Source organism: Elaeis guineensis, chromosome 16 (assembly GCF_000442705.2).
Source record: "Elaeis guineensis isolate ETL-2024a chromosome 16, EG11, whole genome shotgun sequence".
Classification (NCBI taxonomy): Eukaryota; Viridiplantae; Streptophyta; class Magnoliopsida; order Arecales; family Arecaceae; genus Elaeis; species Elaeis guineensis.
In genome coordinates, this window is record NC_026008.2 from 35506533 (window position 1) to 35526465 (window position 19933).

The window sequence follows — 19933 nt, forward strand, 5'->3', positions numbered from 1 at the left end:
CCTTTGATCCAGGAGATCCTCTCGATCGCGAGTCTCGAGAGTCTTCTGGCAGAACGGAGGTAGGGACCCTCCGGGGGTGGAATCATGATCAGACAGAGGGCTCTCCGCCCTCTGCTTCCCCTTTTCGGGGAACATAGGGCGACTGACCCAAGTGGGCCGCCCGATCGTCGGATTCTGAAACTCCGACGATGCTCTTTCCAGCCGCACAGATGCCTGCGGCTGCTGCATGGCTTGCACCACTTTGGTGAGGCCCATGACCTGCTGAACCAGCAGGTCGAACTGCTCCATGCCGACTGCCATTGTCGGAGAAGGAGGAGCCTGAGAAACTAGAGACGAGGTCGGAGCTTGCGGATCTCGCTGAGATCTGGCCACGGAGGCCGTAGATCGCCTAGTGGATGCCTTTCGGGGAAACATCAGGTGGGGATCTGGTCGGAGAAGAAGAAGATGTCGAAGAAGATGACCGGAGACAGTCCCGTTGAGTACTCCTTTAAGAACAAGGGTCTTGCGAAGACACAGGCCCTTCCTCTAGCGTCAATTCTGTTGGTGCAGAATTTTGCCGATACCGGAGAAGCTGGAGTCGAGGAGATCGCGACCGCCGTCGGGACCTGTAAGGAAAGTCTAAATCGGAGTTGGAGGTGCTCCGGCAAGACCCTCCGACGCTCAAGTCAGTACTCTGCTTCAACAGAAATGGAGTACTCGAATGAGATTTTTGCAGAGTTTCGAGATAGAGTTTTGAGCTTAAAGGAAAACATATCTGGGGGGTCTCTTTTATAGATGGGAGAGCGTAACCGATTGACAGCGACGTTCGTAACTACCTGGTAGTGGGCCGTTCATGGCCACATGGAGTTTGTTACGGAGAGTAGTGGTGTCCGTTGTCGCGACTTGCCAAAGAGTGATGGGGCCACGTGGAGTTTGTTATCGAGAGTGGAGTGGTGTCCGTTGTCGCAACTTGCCAGAGAGTGATGGGGCCACGTGGAGTTTGTTACCGAGAGTGGAGTGGTGTCCGTTGTCGTGACTTGCCGGAGAGTGATGGGGCCATGTAGAGTTTGTTACCGAGAGTGGAGTGATGTCCGTTGTCACGACTTGCCAGAGAGTTCGGGCTGGACGGTTGAAGCTCGGTTGGGACGCCTGGTGGAGCGGAATAGCTCTCTGTCTCAGCAATCTAAGCGAAGCTCGGATGTTTCCGAGATTGCTGATGGGTTAACTGTTGTTGGGTGCCTTAGACGTCGATGCTGCAGACGGAAGTCATCCGCTGGAAGAGTCTGGAGGACACTGTGGAAGGTCGGCTGGCGCTGTTGAAGGTTGATGGTTGGAGAGGTACGGAAGACACCGGAGACAGTCGGTCACTATAGAAATCCGACTGCTGGAGCCCGTCCGTTGTAGAAGTTCGTCAGGAATCCAACCGCTGTAGAAGTTTGGACGGAGTTCGGTTCTTGTAGGAGTCTGGAAGAAGGCCGCTTACTATAGAGCTCGGATAGAGACCGGTTGCCGTAGAAGTCCGGATGGAGACCGCTTACCGTAGAAGCTCGGATGGAGACCGGTTGCCGTAGAAGTCCGGATGGCGACCGCTTATCCTAGAAGCTCGGATGGAGACCGGTTGCCATAGAAGTCCGGATGGAGATCGCTTATCGTAGAAGCTCGGATGGAGACCGGTTGCCGTAGAAGTCCGGATGGAGACCGCTTAGCGTAGAAGCTCGGATGGAGTCTGCTTGCAATAGGAGTTTGGAGTAGAAATCCGGCCGCTGGAGCCCATCCGTTGTAGAAGTTCGGACAGAGTCCGGTTCTTGCAGGAGGTCGGATGAAATTCAGAAGGCGATCGACCATCGCAGAAACTTGGACGAAGTCTGACTACTGTAAAAGTCCTGCTGCTGGAGAAGCTCGGACATTGACGAAATCCGAAAGAAGCTCGGAGTATAGTCGATCGTGACAGGAGGAAGTCTGGAAGAGATTCGGAGAGTAGTCGATCACTGTAGAAAATCGGCTGATAGTGAAGCCTAGAGAGCATTTGGAGCGATCCGATAGATGAATGAAGGAGCTTATTATTGGAGAAGTCCGGATGGCATGATAGGAGTTCGTCCGTTGGAAGAATCTGGAGAACATTGTGGAAGGTCGACTGCTGGGGGAGTCCGAATGGTACTGTAGAAGCTCGGACGGCCGGAGGAGTTCAGAAAGATGCCGCACAAGATCGGAAGCCGGAAGAATCCTGGGAGGGTCGGCCTCTTACGAACTTCGGCTGGGGTTATTTTATACCCAACACTTTCTATTGAATACATTTGGAAAGACATCAAATAAATTTAATGATTATATATGCAATTTTATTGAAATTATTTTTATCAAATATAGATTACCATCACTTAAAAATTTATCAAATACCAACCCTCTGAGGATATTTATTTTACTTTCTCTTTCCAAAAAATAAGTATAAAATCAACTATTTTTTTTTACCATCTCTCTTTTCCCTTTTTCATACCAAATATGATAATTTAATATGAGATTTATTTTCCATACCAGATTATTCCCAATCAAACAGACCCTAAAGATATTTTGTTTGGATTAGATCAGATTAAATTGTATATATTAAAGATTTTGATCTTCAGAATCACTAGAATTCTGAATTTTGATCGGTTTAAAAAATTTCTACACATTTCCAAGCCCGATAAACTCCTTGACATATGTAATTTGCACACCAAGAGATGAGAGAAGAAGCAAAATAAAAGGAGATTTAATGATACGATAACTATGAAAAAGCAGGCTAATTTTGGAACATTCCACAGAGCTCTTAAGAGTACAAAAATGTCTTCGTATGCACAAATGTTCTCAGCTGTTTGTAGCTGTACAACAACACATAACTGGTGACGAAAAGAACAGAATATTGATGGTCCGTTGAGGTATCTATAGAAGAAATGGAGAGGCTGCAGCGCTTGTGGAAGGCCTTGACCACAAAAATCTTCTACCTGGTTGAAGTTGACAAATATGCAATGAAAATTTCTTCTTCTCAGCGCACTTGAAGGAACAATATGATAATCCAGTTATGTTTTTACATACAATGCAGGTTCTGGGCCATAACTAAGGCACTTAAATTGCCTAGAAATTACTAGCCTTAGTGAAAATTTGAAGCCATAATTGTTAACATCTCGACTAAGTGATTCAAGCTGATGGCCACAGGCAAGCAGTATTTGCTCTTAGCATTGGACCAAGCAACATTCATGGTTTTCAAGCCAGTGGTAGAGAATCCCACAGATGATTGCTGCAAAGAAGAATACCGGCTCGATCTGCATCCGAGTTCATTAAAAGGTGGAGGTTGTCATTGTTGCATAAAGGAACAGGATAAGGCTCATATACTCTAGAAGTAGACAATAACAGCAATAGTATAACTGTTCCTTATGTGCATTAGACATTACATCGTGTTAAAAAAAATGAATCCAGGTACATTAAAAGCAGGTGTTTCTTATCCCATATAGGAACATGATAAGTCTCTTGTAAGCAGAGATAGACAAGAGCTCGAGCAATGTTGTTATTCATTCAGTGTGTTAGCCCTCAAATAGCTTTTAAAATGTTTATGAACATGTTGAACATAATGGGTTTAGGTTCGGCCTCAATTGGAAAATAGAGCACCTAACAATGCATCTTCACAAATCAAAAACTATGAGATTGCCCCTTCCAGAAAATTTCAAGCTCCCATCCTGTCTACTATTTTAACCTCAAACTAGTACTAGTACTACTAGCAGTAGCAATTCAACAACGACTAAAGGCCTCTACAGAAAATGAAAAAGGCGAAGGAAATAGCATTACAAAATAATTGGAAAGACGTCATTCATGGACGGATTCTCCGGATACAACCAGATCCGTCTTGCTCAAGAGGATCAGCATGAGACTGCATTTCAAGTAGAATGGGGAACTTTCTGTTAGAAGGTTATGCCTTTCGGCTTTAAGAAGGCCGGGCAACCTATCAATGGGCAATGGTCACCATCTTCCACAACCTCATGCATGATTGCATGGAGGATTAAGTGGATGATATCTTTGTTAAGTTGAGGACACATGAGTCCTATTCAGATTGCCTTCGCAGAGTTTTTGAGAGGATGAGGCAATACAACATGCATCTCAATCCTGCCAAGAGTGTTTTTGGTCCATCTTCTAGTAAACTCCTTGCTTTCCTATTTAGTAGGAGAGGTCTAGAAATCGATCTGTTTATGTTGCTCAAATAGCCCTCAAACAACATAGCAGCATAAAGTAGGCAGGCCGGGAATCACCTGTAAGAAAGATTAGGAAGCACGTGTCATGTCCTCCATTTTAGCAAGCCATCCCAGCGTTTTCTGAGGGTTTTGCATGCCTCCGAACATGGAAGAGCTTCCAATTGGAGGCTCCTTTCTAGAGGAAACTCGGTCACAAGCTCCAGCCTCAGCAGCGTATCAACAGCCTTGTCAATAGGCATTTCAATCTGTAGAAAATAAGTTTTGCACCTACTTAATCCACAGCTTAGACCTATATAAGTAAAGGTTTCTTTCTTACCTTTTCCTTAAACTTATCATACATGAACCTTTCACATGCATCCTTCATGCTTTTACGGCACGACACCTGCAATAATTTCCTCAATAAATATGGAATCCAAATATTAAAAATCCTGGATATAGTCATCCTAAACTTAGCTGTATAAGGCATTTACTAGAATGCCACATATTTTTTAGCAATCATGACACTGATAGAAAAATTTGAGAAGTCACTTAAACATGTCAATTTTAGGAATTACAATTCAATTCTAGTATTTAACAAAGATCACCAAAACATGATTAGCAGAAAATGATATTTGACTCACATATTTTGGGAATGGTGTTCCTGTTACTAAAAACTCACCACTGGTAATAACAAATGAGGATAGACATGATGAGGCTTCAAGCGAGGCATATGAATTAGCACACAAAACCGCAAATCTTATTAGTACTTAGCCTAAAGATGCTAACATCAAGATGAGGCAGGATGTTTGACGAAACAACAAGCACTTGAGTAGCTTAGACCATGGTTTGCCGAACCAGACCGAACCAGCACGGAAATGTGATGGTTCGGCTTTGATTTTCGAAACAGGGCCCGAATTGCTCTGAATCGAGTAGAACCACCTAGTTTGGTATGGTTTGGGGTCGAACCGACTGGTTTGGCCCTGTTTCTTTATTTTTTTTATTTTTTTTGGTGCTACGTTGTTTTTTTTTGTTTTTTAATGGTGCTACAGTGTCGGTCGGGGGGGGGGGAAGGGGTTTGGTTTTAATGGCCCTGTTTCCTTCTTTGTCAAAATCCATTTTCTTTTCCTATCTACAGTGCAAATTAGAACTCATCAATTAGAGGTATGTGATTTTATCTCATCTTCTGTTTCTCCTCTTCCTCTCTCTCTTTTTTTAAAACAACTTTAAAATCCATGAAAATTGAAAAATGGTTAGAGGGTTACAGTGCTATATGGTTAGAAGAATGGATTGATATTTCGCTAGATTATGTAAATGATCCAGATATTTATGAATGACATCGATGCTTCACAAGATTCTAAATCTCGGTATGTATTGATTATTTATTTTTTATATTTCTTAATTGTTTTGAATATTTTAAGATTCAATAATATCTAGTCCTTTAAGATTATTTTCTTCTAACATAATATTATGTTAGCTTCAGATCCGCATCACACGCTTAATCACGGGTGTATCAGAGTGATACAAACGTCAAATAAGATAAAAAAACAATAATTTGAACTTAAAATTATTCAAAAAATAATAAAAATGATTAGATATTTGAGAAGAAGAAACAAAAAAAATTGGGCATGCCAGTCAACGTGCGTACCGACACTCGATATGGTACCGAACCGATATTGTACCATACCGACTGACGATCGATTTGCCATCCAGTACCGATTCAGCCTTTCTTGGTTTAGACTAAGGAGCTAACACATTGGAAACTAATTTAGCTACTGCAATGACTTAAAAATTGCAAAATGAAAAAACAGGGGCTCGATGAATCCCTGTTTCGATCGGTCGAAGGGTGGAGCACCTCCTATGGCCCTCTGCACCCTCCACGACCCTTCAATGGCCCTCCCCCTCTCTCCCTCTCCCTCTCTTTTCTTGTCTCCTGTTCTCCCTCTTCCATGCCCCCTCTGTTGTGTTGATACCGGCCCAATATGGAACAACATGGTGGCAAACCAAACTATACTGCCGGCGATCAGTCCGACCCCTAGTACCAACACGATGAACCTTGGTTTTGGTAGATCCATACTCAAGAATCCGAAACTTGATCCGGTATATGTACCAACATATAAGTATATACAAATATACACACACACACACACACACACACACACACACACACACACACATATACATAAATAAATAACAATATACAACCATATACATGTGTGTCTATCAATTTCTATCTTTAATCATAAAAGAAAGATCAAATAAAGAGAAGTAAATTAATAACACATCTTCTTCCAGCAAATTTCTATCTATGACATTTGTTATAGTCTTTTTCTATATATTTATTTTGATTGAATATTTATACCGAATTTGATTATTGTAGGATCTTTTCATTCTTCATATCTTTTAGTTGCATGGACGCTTGGGTAACAAAAGTAGTTGAATAGAAGCCCTCTTTTAGATATAATTTTCATGTTTTTATATCTTCATGTTTCACTGTTCATGGGTAGCTTTTTGGATGCATTAAACAATTTGAAACATGTCTAAAATAACAGTATAATAACTTGTTAAATACCTGAATTTTACCTGATACCTGACCTTTTTTGGATCCAAAATTGGGTATAGGTATAGAGTTTAATTGAGTTTGGGTTTGTGTTTGGATCAGATAAATATATATTGAGTTTGGGTATCGATGTGGCCAAACCTGATCCCAACCTGACCAGCTAACACCCCTACAACAAAGGCCACAACATTCACAAGCTTAGCTGGAAACAGATGAGAATGACATAGACGCCAGAATATATGGTTTAGGATCAAAGAACAGCCACAGCAGATTCAAATAAAATGACTAATTAGAGGGAGGTTAAATGGAGATACAGGATTTACACATAAGCAAGTATTAGTATGATTTGAGAAAGAATATGAGGTAATGCCAAAAACTGAACTCAAGAAAGTTTTAAGGCAAGGACCAAGAACTCCAATAACACACCCAAACCAAGAAAGAAAGCAAGGTTCGCCGTCTTGGTGCTGGATCCCATACTGGTACCGTTCTATTACAATGTTGGTATGTGGTATGGTATGAGACAACAAGGTGTACCAAGTACCAATGTGGTGCAAGACTGTGTGCTAGTTTGGTACTAGTACAGTATGATAGCTTGGAACAGTAAACCTTGAGAGCAAGAAATGGAAGAATAAAATAAAAAAAAAAATAAGTGTCAATATTGTGAGTTATATTAAGCAAAGATTATGTCAATGTGAAATCTGAGGCACTTGTTTCTCATCTAAGCTTGAAAGTGTGTTGACTGAACTGTACAATTCAAGTCATTACTTTAATCAAATAACTAATTATATCTAGATGATATATTTTTTTTTCTTTTTGTACTTACTCTAAAGTATTAAACCTAAAAAAGCAAAAGAAACAATGCTGCAAAATATCATACATGACAATTCAAAATGAATAAACACTGCTACAATTGGCTTTCCTTTCATCATATAAATTATGCAGGTAGAAACTTCAAATATCGTGAAGATAGAAAGCTCAAAAGGAAATGTAACCCCATAAAAAATATATGACGAAAGGACACGCCTAGATTGGAAAAATACACAGTTCAGACAAACACGCAGACATGGAGCAAATTCCTACAAATGGCTATAACTTGAAAATTTGAAACATCCTGCATTATGTGTAAAGCAGTTCTTAGGCATCTGTGATAATTTAATTGTCAAACATTAGTAGCGAATAACTTACCTGATACTTACCCCGATGGAGTAGAAGTGCATACACCAATATGGCTTCCTTGTACTGCAAAGAGATATTAAGTTACAAAGATAGAAAAATGAAAAGAACTACTCTCTTATTACTTGGGCCTTTTGAAATGTATAAAAGAGAAAAATCATCCATTGAGCTTTCTTACTTGTTGCTGTTCAGAAGCATCTAGAAGAAAGTGAACTGAACCAAAGCCACTTCCTAAAGTTTTCTCATAAAGAGTCCTATTCACCAGAAGCTGTAATTGAAGATATGCATTCAGAAGTTTCGACATGGGAAGAAACCTTTAGCTAATGGATTTTTTACAGTAGAATCATGATAATTTTATGTCTCTAGCTACTTATACCAATTTAAATCATTTTGTTTTATTTTTCCAATGCCTATTTTGACTTATTAGGATTAATTAATTCTCTGAAACAAGATTTCAGCATAGCAGTGAATGATTAAATATCTGTGATAATTGTCGCAACCAGTGCGTAAAACTAAAAATGAAAAAATAAATAAAAAAAACAAATGAGTGAATGAGAAAATAATTGAGTATTTTAAATTCAAGTGTGATCGTTAACTAATCAGGGAACCCCAAAAGCTAAGCCGTATGGAACGGGTCCAGTGTCAACAGTGTAGTTACTTTCTATCAGGCCTACAAATGAGTAATCAAACTTGTTTCCACAATAGTCACTACAAACAAGATAGAAGTGTTTGTGCAAATGTCACTTCTATCATGAGTAACCCTTTTTTTTTTTGTATCCAGTTCTGATGTTTGAAAGCTGGAAGTTGGGGGGAAAAAAAAGCTCCTAGCCAGAAAACTATACAATAAAATTATTTAGTACCTTTCAAGAAAATAAGGCAGTTTTCTTGAAAACATCAAAGGCATGTGATCAAATAATAAAAAATCATAAAGGAATCATGACTTTAGCAATGGCCATGCAACTAATTATTGTTTCAAAAGAAGACCAAATATTTCAGCAAACAGTCATAAAGTTAACTAACAAACATGCTATTATAGGAAATAATGGACTCACCTGGTACCGATCCCAAGTTTGTTTATAACCCAGCACTACCCGACTCACGTATATTACTAGTGCACTGATAGCAATGACATCAAGAAAAACCGCAGACCTGCTTAATCATGCATAAAATGATATCAGATATAGGTAGCATGTTGAGCAACTTTGCAGAAATCACAACTAGCAATAATATCAGTAGTAGAAGAAAGGATAAATTAACAATAGATTGTGTGTGTGTGTGAGAGAGAGAGAGAGAGAGAGGATTTGCAACAGATCGAAGAGCAAGAGAAAATCTGTCCTAAGTCATGATCTCCAGTTTGCACCTAATCCAACAACCCTCTTGTTTTAAATCAAAAACTTGAGTAGTATGTCAACATGTTGATTTGATGATAAATAGTTATGAATCAATCAAAAAGATTAATAGTTATGAAAATTGTATTAGAAAAGAATGTAATTCTTGATATAACAGCGTTTGAACTTCGAACACATAACTTTCTTTATACATATATTTTTAAAGGAAGTGGTGAAATTAGATTAGCGCATAAATATAATAAAAAAAGCCATATGCAAGAATTTAAACATCACCAGTTCAATAAGGTACATCCGGTACTACACTGTTTCATAGAAAAAAGGTAGCAGTGTGTGCAGGACACCAGTTCCATCTTGAACCAGTCCATACTGGTCTGTACTGGTTGCATATTGATAATCCATACTGATCATACAAGTTGCTTTTATCTTGTTTATACTGACCACCTGACCGTACCAGTACCATTCCAGGACAAAACCAAGGGCTCAGTATCGATATTTAAACCTTTGCACATATGTTTTACAATGACAAGATACATAAATAGTTCATTATAGTCAATGAAGCACAATTAAGATTGCACAATAAAAATGGTTGAAAACCAGCATTGCTGTAAAGGTGTATGACAAACAAGTATGTGAAGTGATTCCAGAAACTTTCTCCTTTAGCCAAACTTAGTTTGGCATATCTCTTCATGCTGCTGATTTAAACTGGTGAACATATCAATTTTGACATCCAATAATGTTTCTATGGAGTGCAAGAGGTGTAATATAAAGCAGCCATCAGTTTTGCAATTAAAGGGAGTTTTGGAGTTGGAAAAAAATTAAAATCATCATACAGTCTCAATTCTCAAATGTTTGCCAAGGGGCAGGTTGATGAGAATACTAATGGTAGAAGTAATATATGGGCTATAAAATTCGCCATCTCGGTACCGGATCCCATACCGATAAAATCCTATTACAGTGTTAGTACATGGTCTAGTACGGTATAGTAATGTCAGTACCAGATGGTATGGGCCATACTGGTATGCTATACCATCCGGTATGGGGTGGTATAGCAAACCATGGGCCATGCTGATCATCCTTTCATTTAGTACCTGAGGTCATGTATTTCAGGCAGTATATGTTGATGATGCGATAATATCTGTAAGCGGGTGAAGGCATTAAAAAATTGGAGAAATTCTTTGGCCACCATTTTCAGACAAGGGATTTGGCCAACTAAACTATTACACTAGGATGGAAGCTGTCAGATTAAAAGAGAAAATAGAACTCTATAAATATAAATCTCACAGATTTCTTGTCTGGGAAAAAACCTAACTGATAGTGAAGATTTAAATTAAAAAACAGTTAATGATCAAGGTGATCTCCTGGAAAATGAAGTTCAGCATTGGAAATTGGTGAGCTGACTTTTTTCTATTATACAACCGTTCTTTACAATCAGCAAACAATTCAATTTTCATAACATTAAGAAAGTCACATCTTAATGATGTAAATTCTTGGGAAGATGAAAGTCACAGGTTGAGTAATATTCTATAGAAGAAGAGGGCTTCTTCAAATTGATGGGGCTCTCTGATGCAGACTTAGAGTAGTACTTTGATCAATCAAAGAACATGTTCTTTATGTATTGTACCAGAAGGTAACTCAAGTCAAGTATAGGAGCTGGAGATCAAGCAGCAGCTGATACAAGATGGGAGCTGCTAGGATTGAAGTATCTTTTCTTAGGACGAAGATCATGGTAGAGCGGTCATTGAGTTTGAATTCCAAGGATGAAGGAACTACCTTTAACATGTTATGCTTGATATATTGATGCAGGCCAAATGGACCAATGATTTGGTAACTCTGGCCCAATTTGCACTAGAGTGACTACAGTCACTAGACCCTATAATCAAAAGCTATCAAGGACTAAAATGAAGCATCTTGATCCTCCAAAAGGACAACATGGACCAAGCTCTGATTCAACAGAAGGATCAATACCATAGAAGCTACCCAATGGCAGGATGCTTATCATCAGAATCCACCTAACGACCCAAAACCCACCGTCGGAACCCAGTTCAGGTCTGACTTAAACTAACCTGGAGGCAATACTATCACCATCCAAAGTGTTCTGACTACAACCTTGCCAGTGTCAGAATGAATTTGACAACAGGAAGCCTCCTAGAATATTCTCGAAGTTGACAAGTCTGAAAGCAACTCCATTTCTGACAACATTTGGGTTGTTGTTCTGAAGTCCCAGCATCCAAGCTCGAGTCAGACAAAGAACCCCAGGATCTGACTGCACCCTGTCTATCATCAGATTCCATCTTACAGCAACATAATTGCTGTCCGAAATAATCTGAGCTTTTCTACTGTTGCAACGCAATTTCTTCTAGAATCACCGTCCAGTGAGATTTCTTGTTCTAGTGGTTTTAGTACTTGTTTTCTGAGTTCTAGTCGAACTCTGAGGGTACTCACTCATCCCCATCAATGTGAAGGGCCCTAGAGCCTATAAAGACCCCTCCTATTTACTCATATTTCATATCAATGAAGCTTCTTGTCTCCTAACTACACGTTAAGTCGTGGTTGTTCTAAAGTCCTTTGCATGGTGGAATTTGTGCAAGCTCTAGTGGATTTTGGAGCATGATGGATTTTGAAGATAGCAATGTGGTTAGTTAGTGGAGTCCTTCATTGTGGCACGCTTCAAGCTAGCTTGGTAGATTCTAGCAACGACAAAGTCTTCTTGGTAGTGAGGTAAAGAGCTGTTAGTTATCCTTAGCCTTCTAATTGCTTAGTTATCTTTTGCCTTAGTTTCCAAAATTTATTTGCTTTCTTTGCTTCTAGCTTGATGTTAATTTCCTGCATAGTGTAGATTAACTTCCATTATGTCACTCTCAAGCTCATGCTAGGTCTCCAAGCCTACGAAAAGCATGCAATTGTTCACCCATTAACTATAAGATTTAAGTTTTTTCACCCAAGTGGTTGGTCAACATATTATTGAAGCTTAGATTGTTGGATATGATGAGGTTGGATCATCTCTAAGTCAACTATTCATTTATTATCCCAGTTGACAACTTGACTTTATTTGTCCATGTGTGTGATCTGGGCCACACGTGAGATGTGTTAAGCTTGATGCACATTGTTGATCCATTGCCTATCAACTTAACCTTTTGTGATCAAGTGGTCAATTAACATCACATAATACTGCAATCTATGAGGTAACCAAGGAACAAACATTTTATGATGGATTACACAAGGTAAGTTGGCTACCTAATTGTCGCTCCATGCTTGGGAGCTTCACTGTCCACACTCCATCTTGAGGAAGCAGGTTGTCATTTAATTTATGAGAAGATTGAAAGCCACAAGATGATTAATTTTGTTAGATTACAGGATCATCTAACTGACACTTGCAAGAACTCTGTCACTGATTCTTACTACAATCTTGAAAGCTTTGATAACTCTGCTACAATGCAAGTGTGAAGCAACAGTTCAAATTACATGGTTAACTGTCTTTGTGCTGCTATTGATCTTATTTTATTTTATTTTTGTAATTGAGCTTTAGTTATCTTCTTCTTCTTCTGTGCTATTTAACTGTATATTTCTCTCTTTCTTTTATTTCCTCTACAAATTTTTATACATTAAAAGTGCTTCCGTTGCAGCCATTTCTTCTCTACAGGAGGATATAATCTGGTTTTGGCCTTTTAAGGTCCAATTAGTCTATCATGTTTAAAGTCTACAAACTTGTTGATTTCTGCAGTTTACAAGCCTGTTTTATTCTCGCCAGTCACCAGTATGTATTTGGACCATTGCATATGGCATACAATGATCTCTTTAGAGATGATCAACCTATCATGAAGGACAAGCTGGAGACAGATTTGTGTCCGTTGCAGCTGCATGGCAGAAAATGATATGTACCATACCAATACTTGCCCACATGCTGCTCCGGTATGGTGATGGTTGCATGCTACTACTCAGAATTTTGCAGTGACAATGCATGCCAAGCACTAGCAAGATGCTGTATGTGCTGCAGTAGTGCCAGCTTGGCATACCAACAGCAGGCAAAACTTGAATCCTTGGTTTAATATTTTCTATTAGACTTAATAAGTAACAAGGAATGATGTCAGTCCACATGGATTCAATCCCTCCACCTCCCACCCTTCTATTCCCTATCTATGCTTTTTTTTTTTTCTGTTGTTTTGTTCCTTAACCATTCTTCTTCCATTGACAGACTTCTGGCTAATTGTAAATAGATCATATCCTTGTTTCAACCCCAAGCATTTCAGTCCATACAAATTATTAGCCTTGCTGCACATATCACTGATATTTGGCAATTAAACAACATTAATTAAGCACATTTATATCCCAAATATAATAGAGATGCAATGATAAATATTTTGATCTGCATCCTCATTTTTGAATAAAATAAATTTCTAAAGAACTAAAAGAGCATCAGTGATTCCAATCCTAGGGGCAAATGAACTTTTTGATAATGCAATTTAGAGAAAAAAAAATAAATAGAATGAGAAAAGCTAAGACTAAGAGACAGTTCGGCATCATTGTTGTTTTTCTGTTTTTGTTTCTCTACAAATTAGTGAGATATCACATGGATACTGATGTTGATGATAGAATTTGCAGAAAATATATGCTATCCATTGCTTTAATCTTCACACTTTTCTGAAATCAAAAAATTTTTGCTTCCAGAAAATCTAAATATTTTACAAACAATTTGAAGAAACAAAGGGGGTTTTATCATACATGTTTTTCGGTCTAGTTCATTTTTCTTCTTAGATTTTTGAAAGCAAGAAGAAAAAAAAAAAGGCAATCTCAAACAGGCCCAAAATTCATTGGCATGGGTGCATAGAAAGCCCCTATCACATGAACTTACTGACAACAAGGTTCAAAAATTCATGTAAGAAGAACATCCTCATAATGCACCCAGACTCAAAAATGAGATGGAATGGTTCAAAGAACGTGGCATTCTATTTGCCTAGAATTATCTCAAAAATTATGATAAAGGCATCACATAGATACCATAATTAACCTTTTTTCATGTTCGAATCTCGGGCACTCAAATAAAAATACAAACAGATTACATACGTACGGAGATGAGAGAATGTTCTCAAATTTGTAATTAACAAAGTATGCCAATAATCCCAGCAAAGTTGCAACATCCAAGCGCACCTGTAGTTACAAAAATGATAATTATTATTCAAGCCATAGCAGTAAACAATGTGAAAAGTTAATTCCTTTGAATGAATTTCGCTACTAGCATATCTACCTTCAGTTTCTATTGTTTTTAGGGGTTTATGCTTGCCACACAAATACTAGGCTACCTTATTAGGCATCCTTGTGGAAATCTAACATCAACAGAATATGCCGATAATTCAGTCAACATGAGCCAAAATATGGAACAAACTCAAAGATGACTAACAAACATTTTGGTATCTTTTCCTATAATACCAGAAAGTGTAGCTATTACTTCAAGAGATGAAAATAGAATTGTAAAGTGTCATTTTATTAAATAGAACATAGCAAGAAATAGTAACCATTACATCAACATGAAATTCCATCCCCTAGGAATTTCAAAAAGTGTCAGAAGCTTGATATCCAGCTTTCATTGATAAAGCTGTTTGAACTTAATAATTAAATCAGCTGAAAGAAGAGCTGTGTAGAGATTGGAGATATGTATCCATGTTTTCTTCCCTCCTTGTGTTTATCATCATCATCTTCAAAGCTTAATAGTTGGCACACTAGTCTTAATGCAGAGAGGTGGCGGACAGGGGAGTGTTTAGCAGTAGCATGCATGGGACCTTTAAAACACAACATAATCAAACTAACAAGCCACAAACCCAACTATTAAGGCTCCACTTCAAGTTTTTTGATGTGTTTGGATGAACAAAATCTATTATCATAAGCTTTTTCATACCTTTCTCACAATTCCCATTTGGGTTGCCTAAGGGGTACGCTCCTTAATACTGACCTTTCAAAGCAAATTAAAGTTTGCATCCATCTGTCTTCTTTTCCCATGGTCATTTAATGTCATTCATGTATAAAGAATTTCATCCTCGATTAGTTTAGCTTTTTATGCCCATATCAGGATTGTTTCATAAACTACAACATAATTTGCTATTTAGCAAACATACTACATATATTAGTAGCATAATTCCCCAAACAGTTGACACAAGGCTTGATGATTATGGCTATGTAACAAGACCAAGTGTTTAGTAGATTGCCCATGGATTTCATGTACTAAATTTGATAATATTTCCAATGGTAATCACTAGATCATATCAGAAGATGAGTTGGCAACTTGGAATAGGTCCTGGTTTCAGTAGAGAAATCAATAATGGCTGCACTTCTGAATCCTTTTTTAGCTGGCCTTAAATAATTACGTAACTTAAATCTAAATGAAAATGCATATCCTGATCATGATTCATTTGCCACTTTGGATGATGTTAAAGGAGAATAGTGTAAATTAACATACTTATATGTTTTTCAAGATTTTTTAGCCTCATGATGGAAACTTGTAACATTTTGTGGACTTCACTAATTATGATGGTAAAACATAACTTAATTAATATACAAAGTTTTCACATAAATATATCTAACTAATAATAATGAATGTAATTGAAGACAAAATAAGAGGTCCTCTAGATGGAAGCACTAAATACACGGAGAAGATAATCTTAAATAAGCATAAACAACAAAAAATTCTAAGAAAGTATTGTTACAGAAAATTACCGTATCTAAAATTCGGAAAGACAGCTTTTTGTGAGGGAAAATAACCTGTATCAGGAACAACTATGAATATTCAAGCTTATTTTTTAAGAGCATATTTAGCACAAGAACTGAAGAAAACCATAAATAGTAGTTAAATACAATGATGAAATTATACAATCTTTTCGGACTATTATAAGACAACATTACATGTACTTACTGGAAGATCAGGAATTGGTATTCTCTGGTATATCTTCAACTGCAAGGGCAAAATCTCTGCTTCATCTTCAGAATTAGTTTGGCTTGTCTGCTCGGTATAAAGCAGAATCAATTCTTGAAAAGCTGGCTCCTGATTCAGAACTAAACTTGAAAGTTATACAGCTGTATAAGTACAAATGTCTAAGAGGTCAGCATAAAGCCAAAATTACCACGAATGTACCCTATAACTGTTTGTAAAATCTGCACAAAGAAAATTGAAAACAAGGAGGCTTTAGGACAAGCAAAACATCGGACAATTTTTATAATATTTCCATAGAACATATAGAGTTTTGATCATTAATTTGAAGATGTCTTTCTCTATTCTATAACAAGCACATATTTTTCTCGTAATCTTTCGAGAGGAATTTAAGCAATATGTTGCTAGTTTTTTGTATCGATGTTTTTATCATACTTTTATGTGTTTCTATCCTTTATATATATGATGGGCACTCTCAGAGCACCTCTTGATCCCCCAAGTGATCGAACCTTGGGCTGCTCCACTTATCTAACCAAGATGCTATGCATATCAAGATATTAAATATGTTTGTGTCAATGGGTGTACAAACAAGAAAAGCACGGCAACTACTACCCACAGGTTTTTCTTACTCCATCTAATTGCAATTTACATATTCCAACATTCAAGGTTTTAAATGTTGTGCGATTTGGTCCTAGCAGTTATACCAGATTATACTAATCAAGGTCCGCTATCTCAGTACTGGCATCAATATATATTCAGATTTCAGACAGCAATGAGCATGCTGTTGGATGAAAAACTGCAGGTTCAGGGTCCTATTTAGCCAAGGAGTCATCTAACGAAATCCCTATACCATTAAAAGGGTTCAAATGGCATTTATTTTGCTGTCAGATGTCTTGAAAGCCCTGATTTCACCTTATAGCAGGGGAATTAGCTCCATAAGTTTAGTTTCCTGTCAATTGTTCTAGTTCATATTTAAGTTAAATTCCAGAAGCGTCCAAGGGTCTTATTCATTGTAAGGGGCCCTAGAACACTATAAATACCACATCTACACTTTTGCATTGAATAGTGAATTAATTGAAGCTTTGAAACTCTCATTGGTGTTCATTGGTGGTGTGACTTTGCCTACACTTTGGTGTGATCAGAGGTGGACCACTGGGGGGGCAGGGGGGGCCTTGGCCCCCCCCAACTTTTCCACAACTTCTATATATAAGTTAGATTTTTTAGACAAAATTTCGTATATATAGATGTTTGGCCCCCCTTGAAATCCCTACCACCTCCGGTTGCCGTTCATCGTCGGAAAGTCTCTCTTCCTCTCCCTATTTTCTTCTATTTTTCCCTTGTTTCCTGTTCTCGGTTTGAAGGCATTGTGGTAGTGGATTTATGGCCCAAACACCCCTAGGAGCTAGGTAATCTTTTAAGAAAACTTTCTCTTTGATTTCTTCTTGAAAGTAGATTAAGATTCCCGAGTTTTATTTGCTGATTTCCTGGGGGAAAATTGGATGCTTGGAGTGCTCTATTTTTTGTTTGGCCGTCCGTATTCATTATTCTTTCGGTGCCGTCCGTGCCATCCGTCGCCGTCGACCACCGGATCGGGGAGCTGTGGTTGCGCCGCCACAAGCACGTTCTCTGCCGCCCGTCTGTCGGTGCAAGGACCCCTATTCGGGGGAAAAGGGGGGATTCGAATGAATCCCCTGTTACCAAAGGAAGAAGAAGGAAGAAAGAGAAAAGAAAAAGAAAAGGAAAAAAAAAGAAGAAAAGAAAAGAAAGGAAAAAGAAAAGAAAAAAAAAAGAAAAGAAAGGAAAAAGAAAAGAAAAAAAAGAAAGAAAGAAAAAAGACTTTCTCTCTCCCCTCTCTTCTCTCTTTCTCTCTCCACTTTCTCTCTCCACTTTCTCTCTCTAGTTTCTTTCTCTAAAATTTTCTCTCTCTAAAATTGTGTCTCTCTCTAAAAGTTTATCTCTTTGAGATTGATCTCAAAAAGAACTATATTTTAATGAGTTTGGCTGATTTTGATAAAGAGGTCCTAATCCATAGTCATCGGACAGCGTACCAATACCTACCTTAATCATACTATGAATCACTAGATTTAATCGTCTCTGATTTTCTATATATGACTGTACATCATGATCTAAAAAAAATTATTTAAATTAATTTTAATTATTTATTAATATATATTTTTTTTATATTCTCTCCCCCCTGTAAAAGTTGGTGTGGTCTGCCCTTGGTTGTGACTCTGTAAGAACCTTGGTGCGACTCTATAGCATGGGAAGCTTGGTGGCTGGTGCAACTAGTCAAATCAAGGGGTTTCATCGGTGAGATTCCAACTATTATCCTAGCTTAGTTTTATTTCTTTTTTATGTTCTTTGAACCATAATAATTGTTAAATTTAAAGATATTATTTTATTATTTTCTGATATCAGTAGAAATCCTTAATTCCCTTCCAGGGTAGAAGAGGCCTTGTTTAGGTCTTGCTGGGTTTATCTAGCTGATGTGCATTCCGGTTGTCTTTTACTTGCAGACATCTATAACCTATTGCTTTTGTAACCCAAATCAGGGAAATCATTTTGCTTCCGTGTGCTCATCTTGACATCACCTAGCTGAACATTGAGCCACCTTGGGTCACTATCTGCAATTCTGCATAGTGTGCCACTGGTACCCATTTGAGTAGACACATGACATGGTACATCACCTCATCTTTGTGATGCCAATACCAAAAAGCATACCATGTATTGTATGGTATAAGATATTGATTTTGATGCTTCAACTTTTGCTTTAAAATGATGTGAGAAAAGTTTGAATTGCAATGAATGAAGAATAAGTTTACTATGTATTCATACTAAAGCCAGAATATTTCTCAAAAGTTGCAATGGAAATGATAATGAAAGCAATGTATAGCATCCTTGGAAGTTGGAACCCTGAAGCTTCATTGTTGCAGATTATTTTACTCAGAAGTCAAAACTCTGATATGCAACCAAGAGATAGACTGTATCTTAAAGTAACACAGACTATATAGTTTCATGTCCATGGCAAAGCTGCCAAAGAGAATGCAGATCAATCATTTATAACAATGAACGTGCCCATGAATGTGGAAGAAAAAGTGCATAATCAAGTGATACCTGAAGAGTCGACATGGAAAATAGAATAGAAACAGCAGTCTTTAACCTTTTCCAGACATTATGCCTGCATGATTCCTCCATAGCAGGTTCCCATATGTTGCTAAGATCTATTATTGGCAGAAAGTTTGGCCTGAAAGCAGTAGTTTAATCTATCAAAGAGCATTGTCAACAAAGTTGTATTTTGTGTTGCAGTTTATAAGACAAAAGCAATATTATTTAACAGTCAAGAAGTCATAAGAATAAGAAAAAGATTTGGGAAATAGTCAAGAACATATATTTTCTATAATGACACCAACTTCTTTTGCTATGGAATGTGTACACTGATATAAGTCAGCAAAGAAAATAAGGATCTTTTATCAAATATAAATCTCCCTAGAAGTTTTCTTCACTTAATGAATAAATAAGCAAGGACAGTAGGACATTATTTTTAATAGTTGACTGTTCATTGCAAATAAATATATAAAAACACTACAATGATGAGTATAGTGGGTAAAGATAAAATATAGGTTTAGGATAAGAATGCTTGTTAATTGTTAGCAAACATTTGCACTATCAAAATATATTGGACCAGGGTTCGCTGTACCGGGCCGAACCGTCTGGTACGGGGCGTATCGAGCCGGACCGGTGCTCAAACGGTTTGATTCAGATCTTT

At 37.9% G+C, this 19933-nt stretch overlaps 1 protein-coding gene across 5 annotated transcripts in view; it reads right to left on the reverse strand.

Annotated features, from left to right (window-relative positions):
* Nucleotides 1-2740: 2740 nt before the first annotated feature.
* LOC105059496 (uncharacterized) overlaps nucleotides 2741-19933 on the reverse strand; it is a 47194-nt gene continuing 30001 nt past the window's right edge. The window contains exons 6-15 of one of the 5 annotated variants that reach the window (XM_010942807.3): nucleotides 19282-19411; nucleotides 16153-16281; nucleotides 15957-16001; nucleotides 14317-14396; nucleotides 8955-9051; nucleotides 8081-8170; nucleotides 7915-7968; nucleotides 4510-4575; nucleotides 4251-4438; nucleotides 2741-2954 (exon numbers count right to left, since the gene is read on the reverse strand). In XM_010942807.3, coding sequence (XP_010941109.1) covers nucleotides 4277-4438; nucleotides 4510-4575; nucleotides 7915-7968; nucleotides 8081-8170; nucleotides 8955-9051; nucleotides 14317-14396; nucleotides 15957-16001; nucleotides 16153-16281; nucleotides 19282-19411 — 853 coding nt within the window. In that variant the 3' untranslated portion in view covers nucleotides 2741-2954; nucleotides 4251-4276. Of the gene's footprint in view, nucleotides 3273-4250; nucleotides 4439-4509; nucleotides 4576-7914; nucleotides 7969-8080; nucleotides 8171-8954; nucleotides 9052-14316; nucleotides 14397-15956; nucleotides 16002-16152; nucleotides 16282-19281; nucleotides 19412-19933 lie in introns of those variants that run through there. The other 4 variants (XM_010942806.3, XM_010942808.3, XR_834292.3 and 1 more) reach the window with 4 other exon arrangements.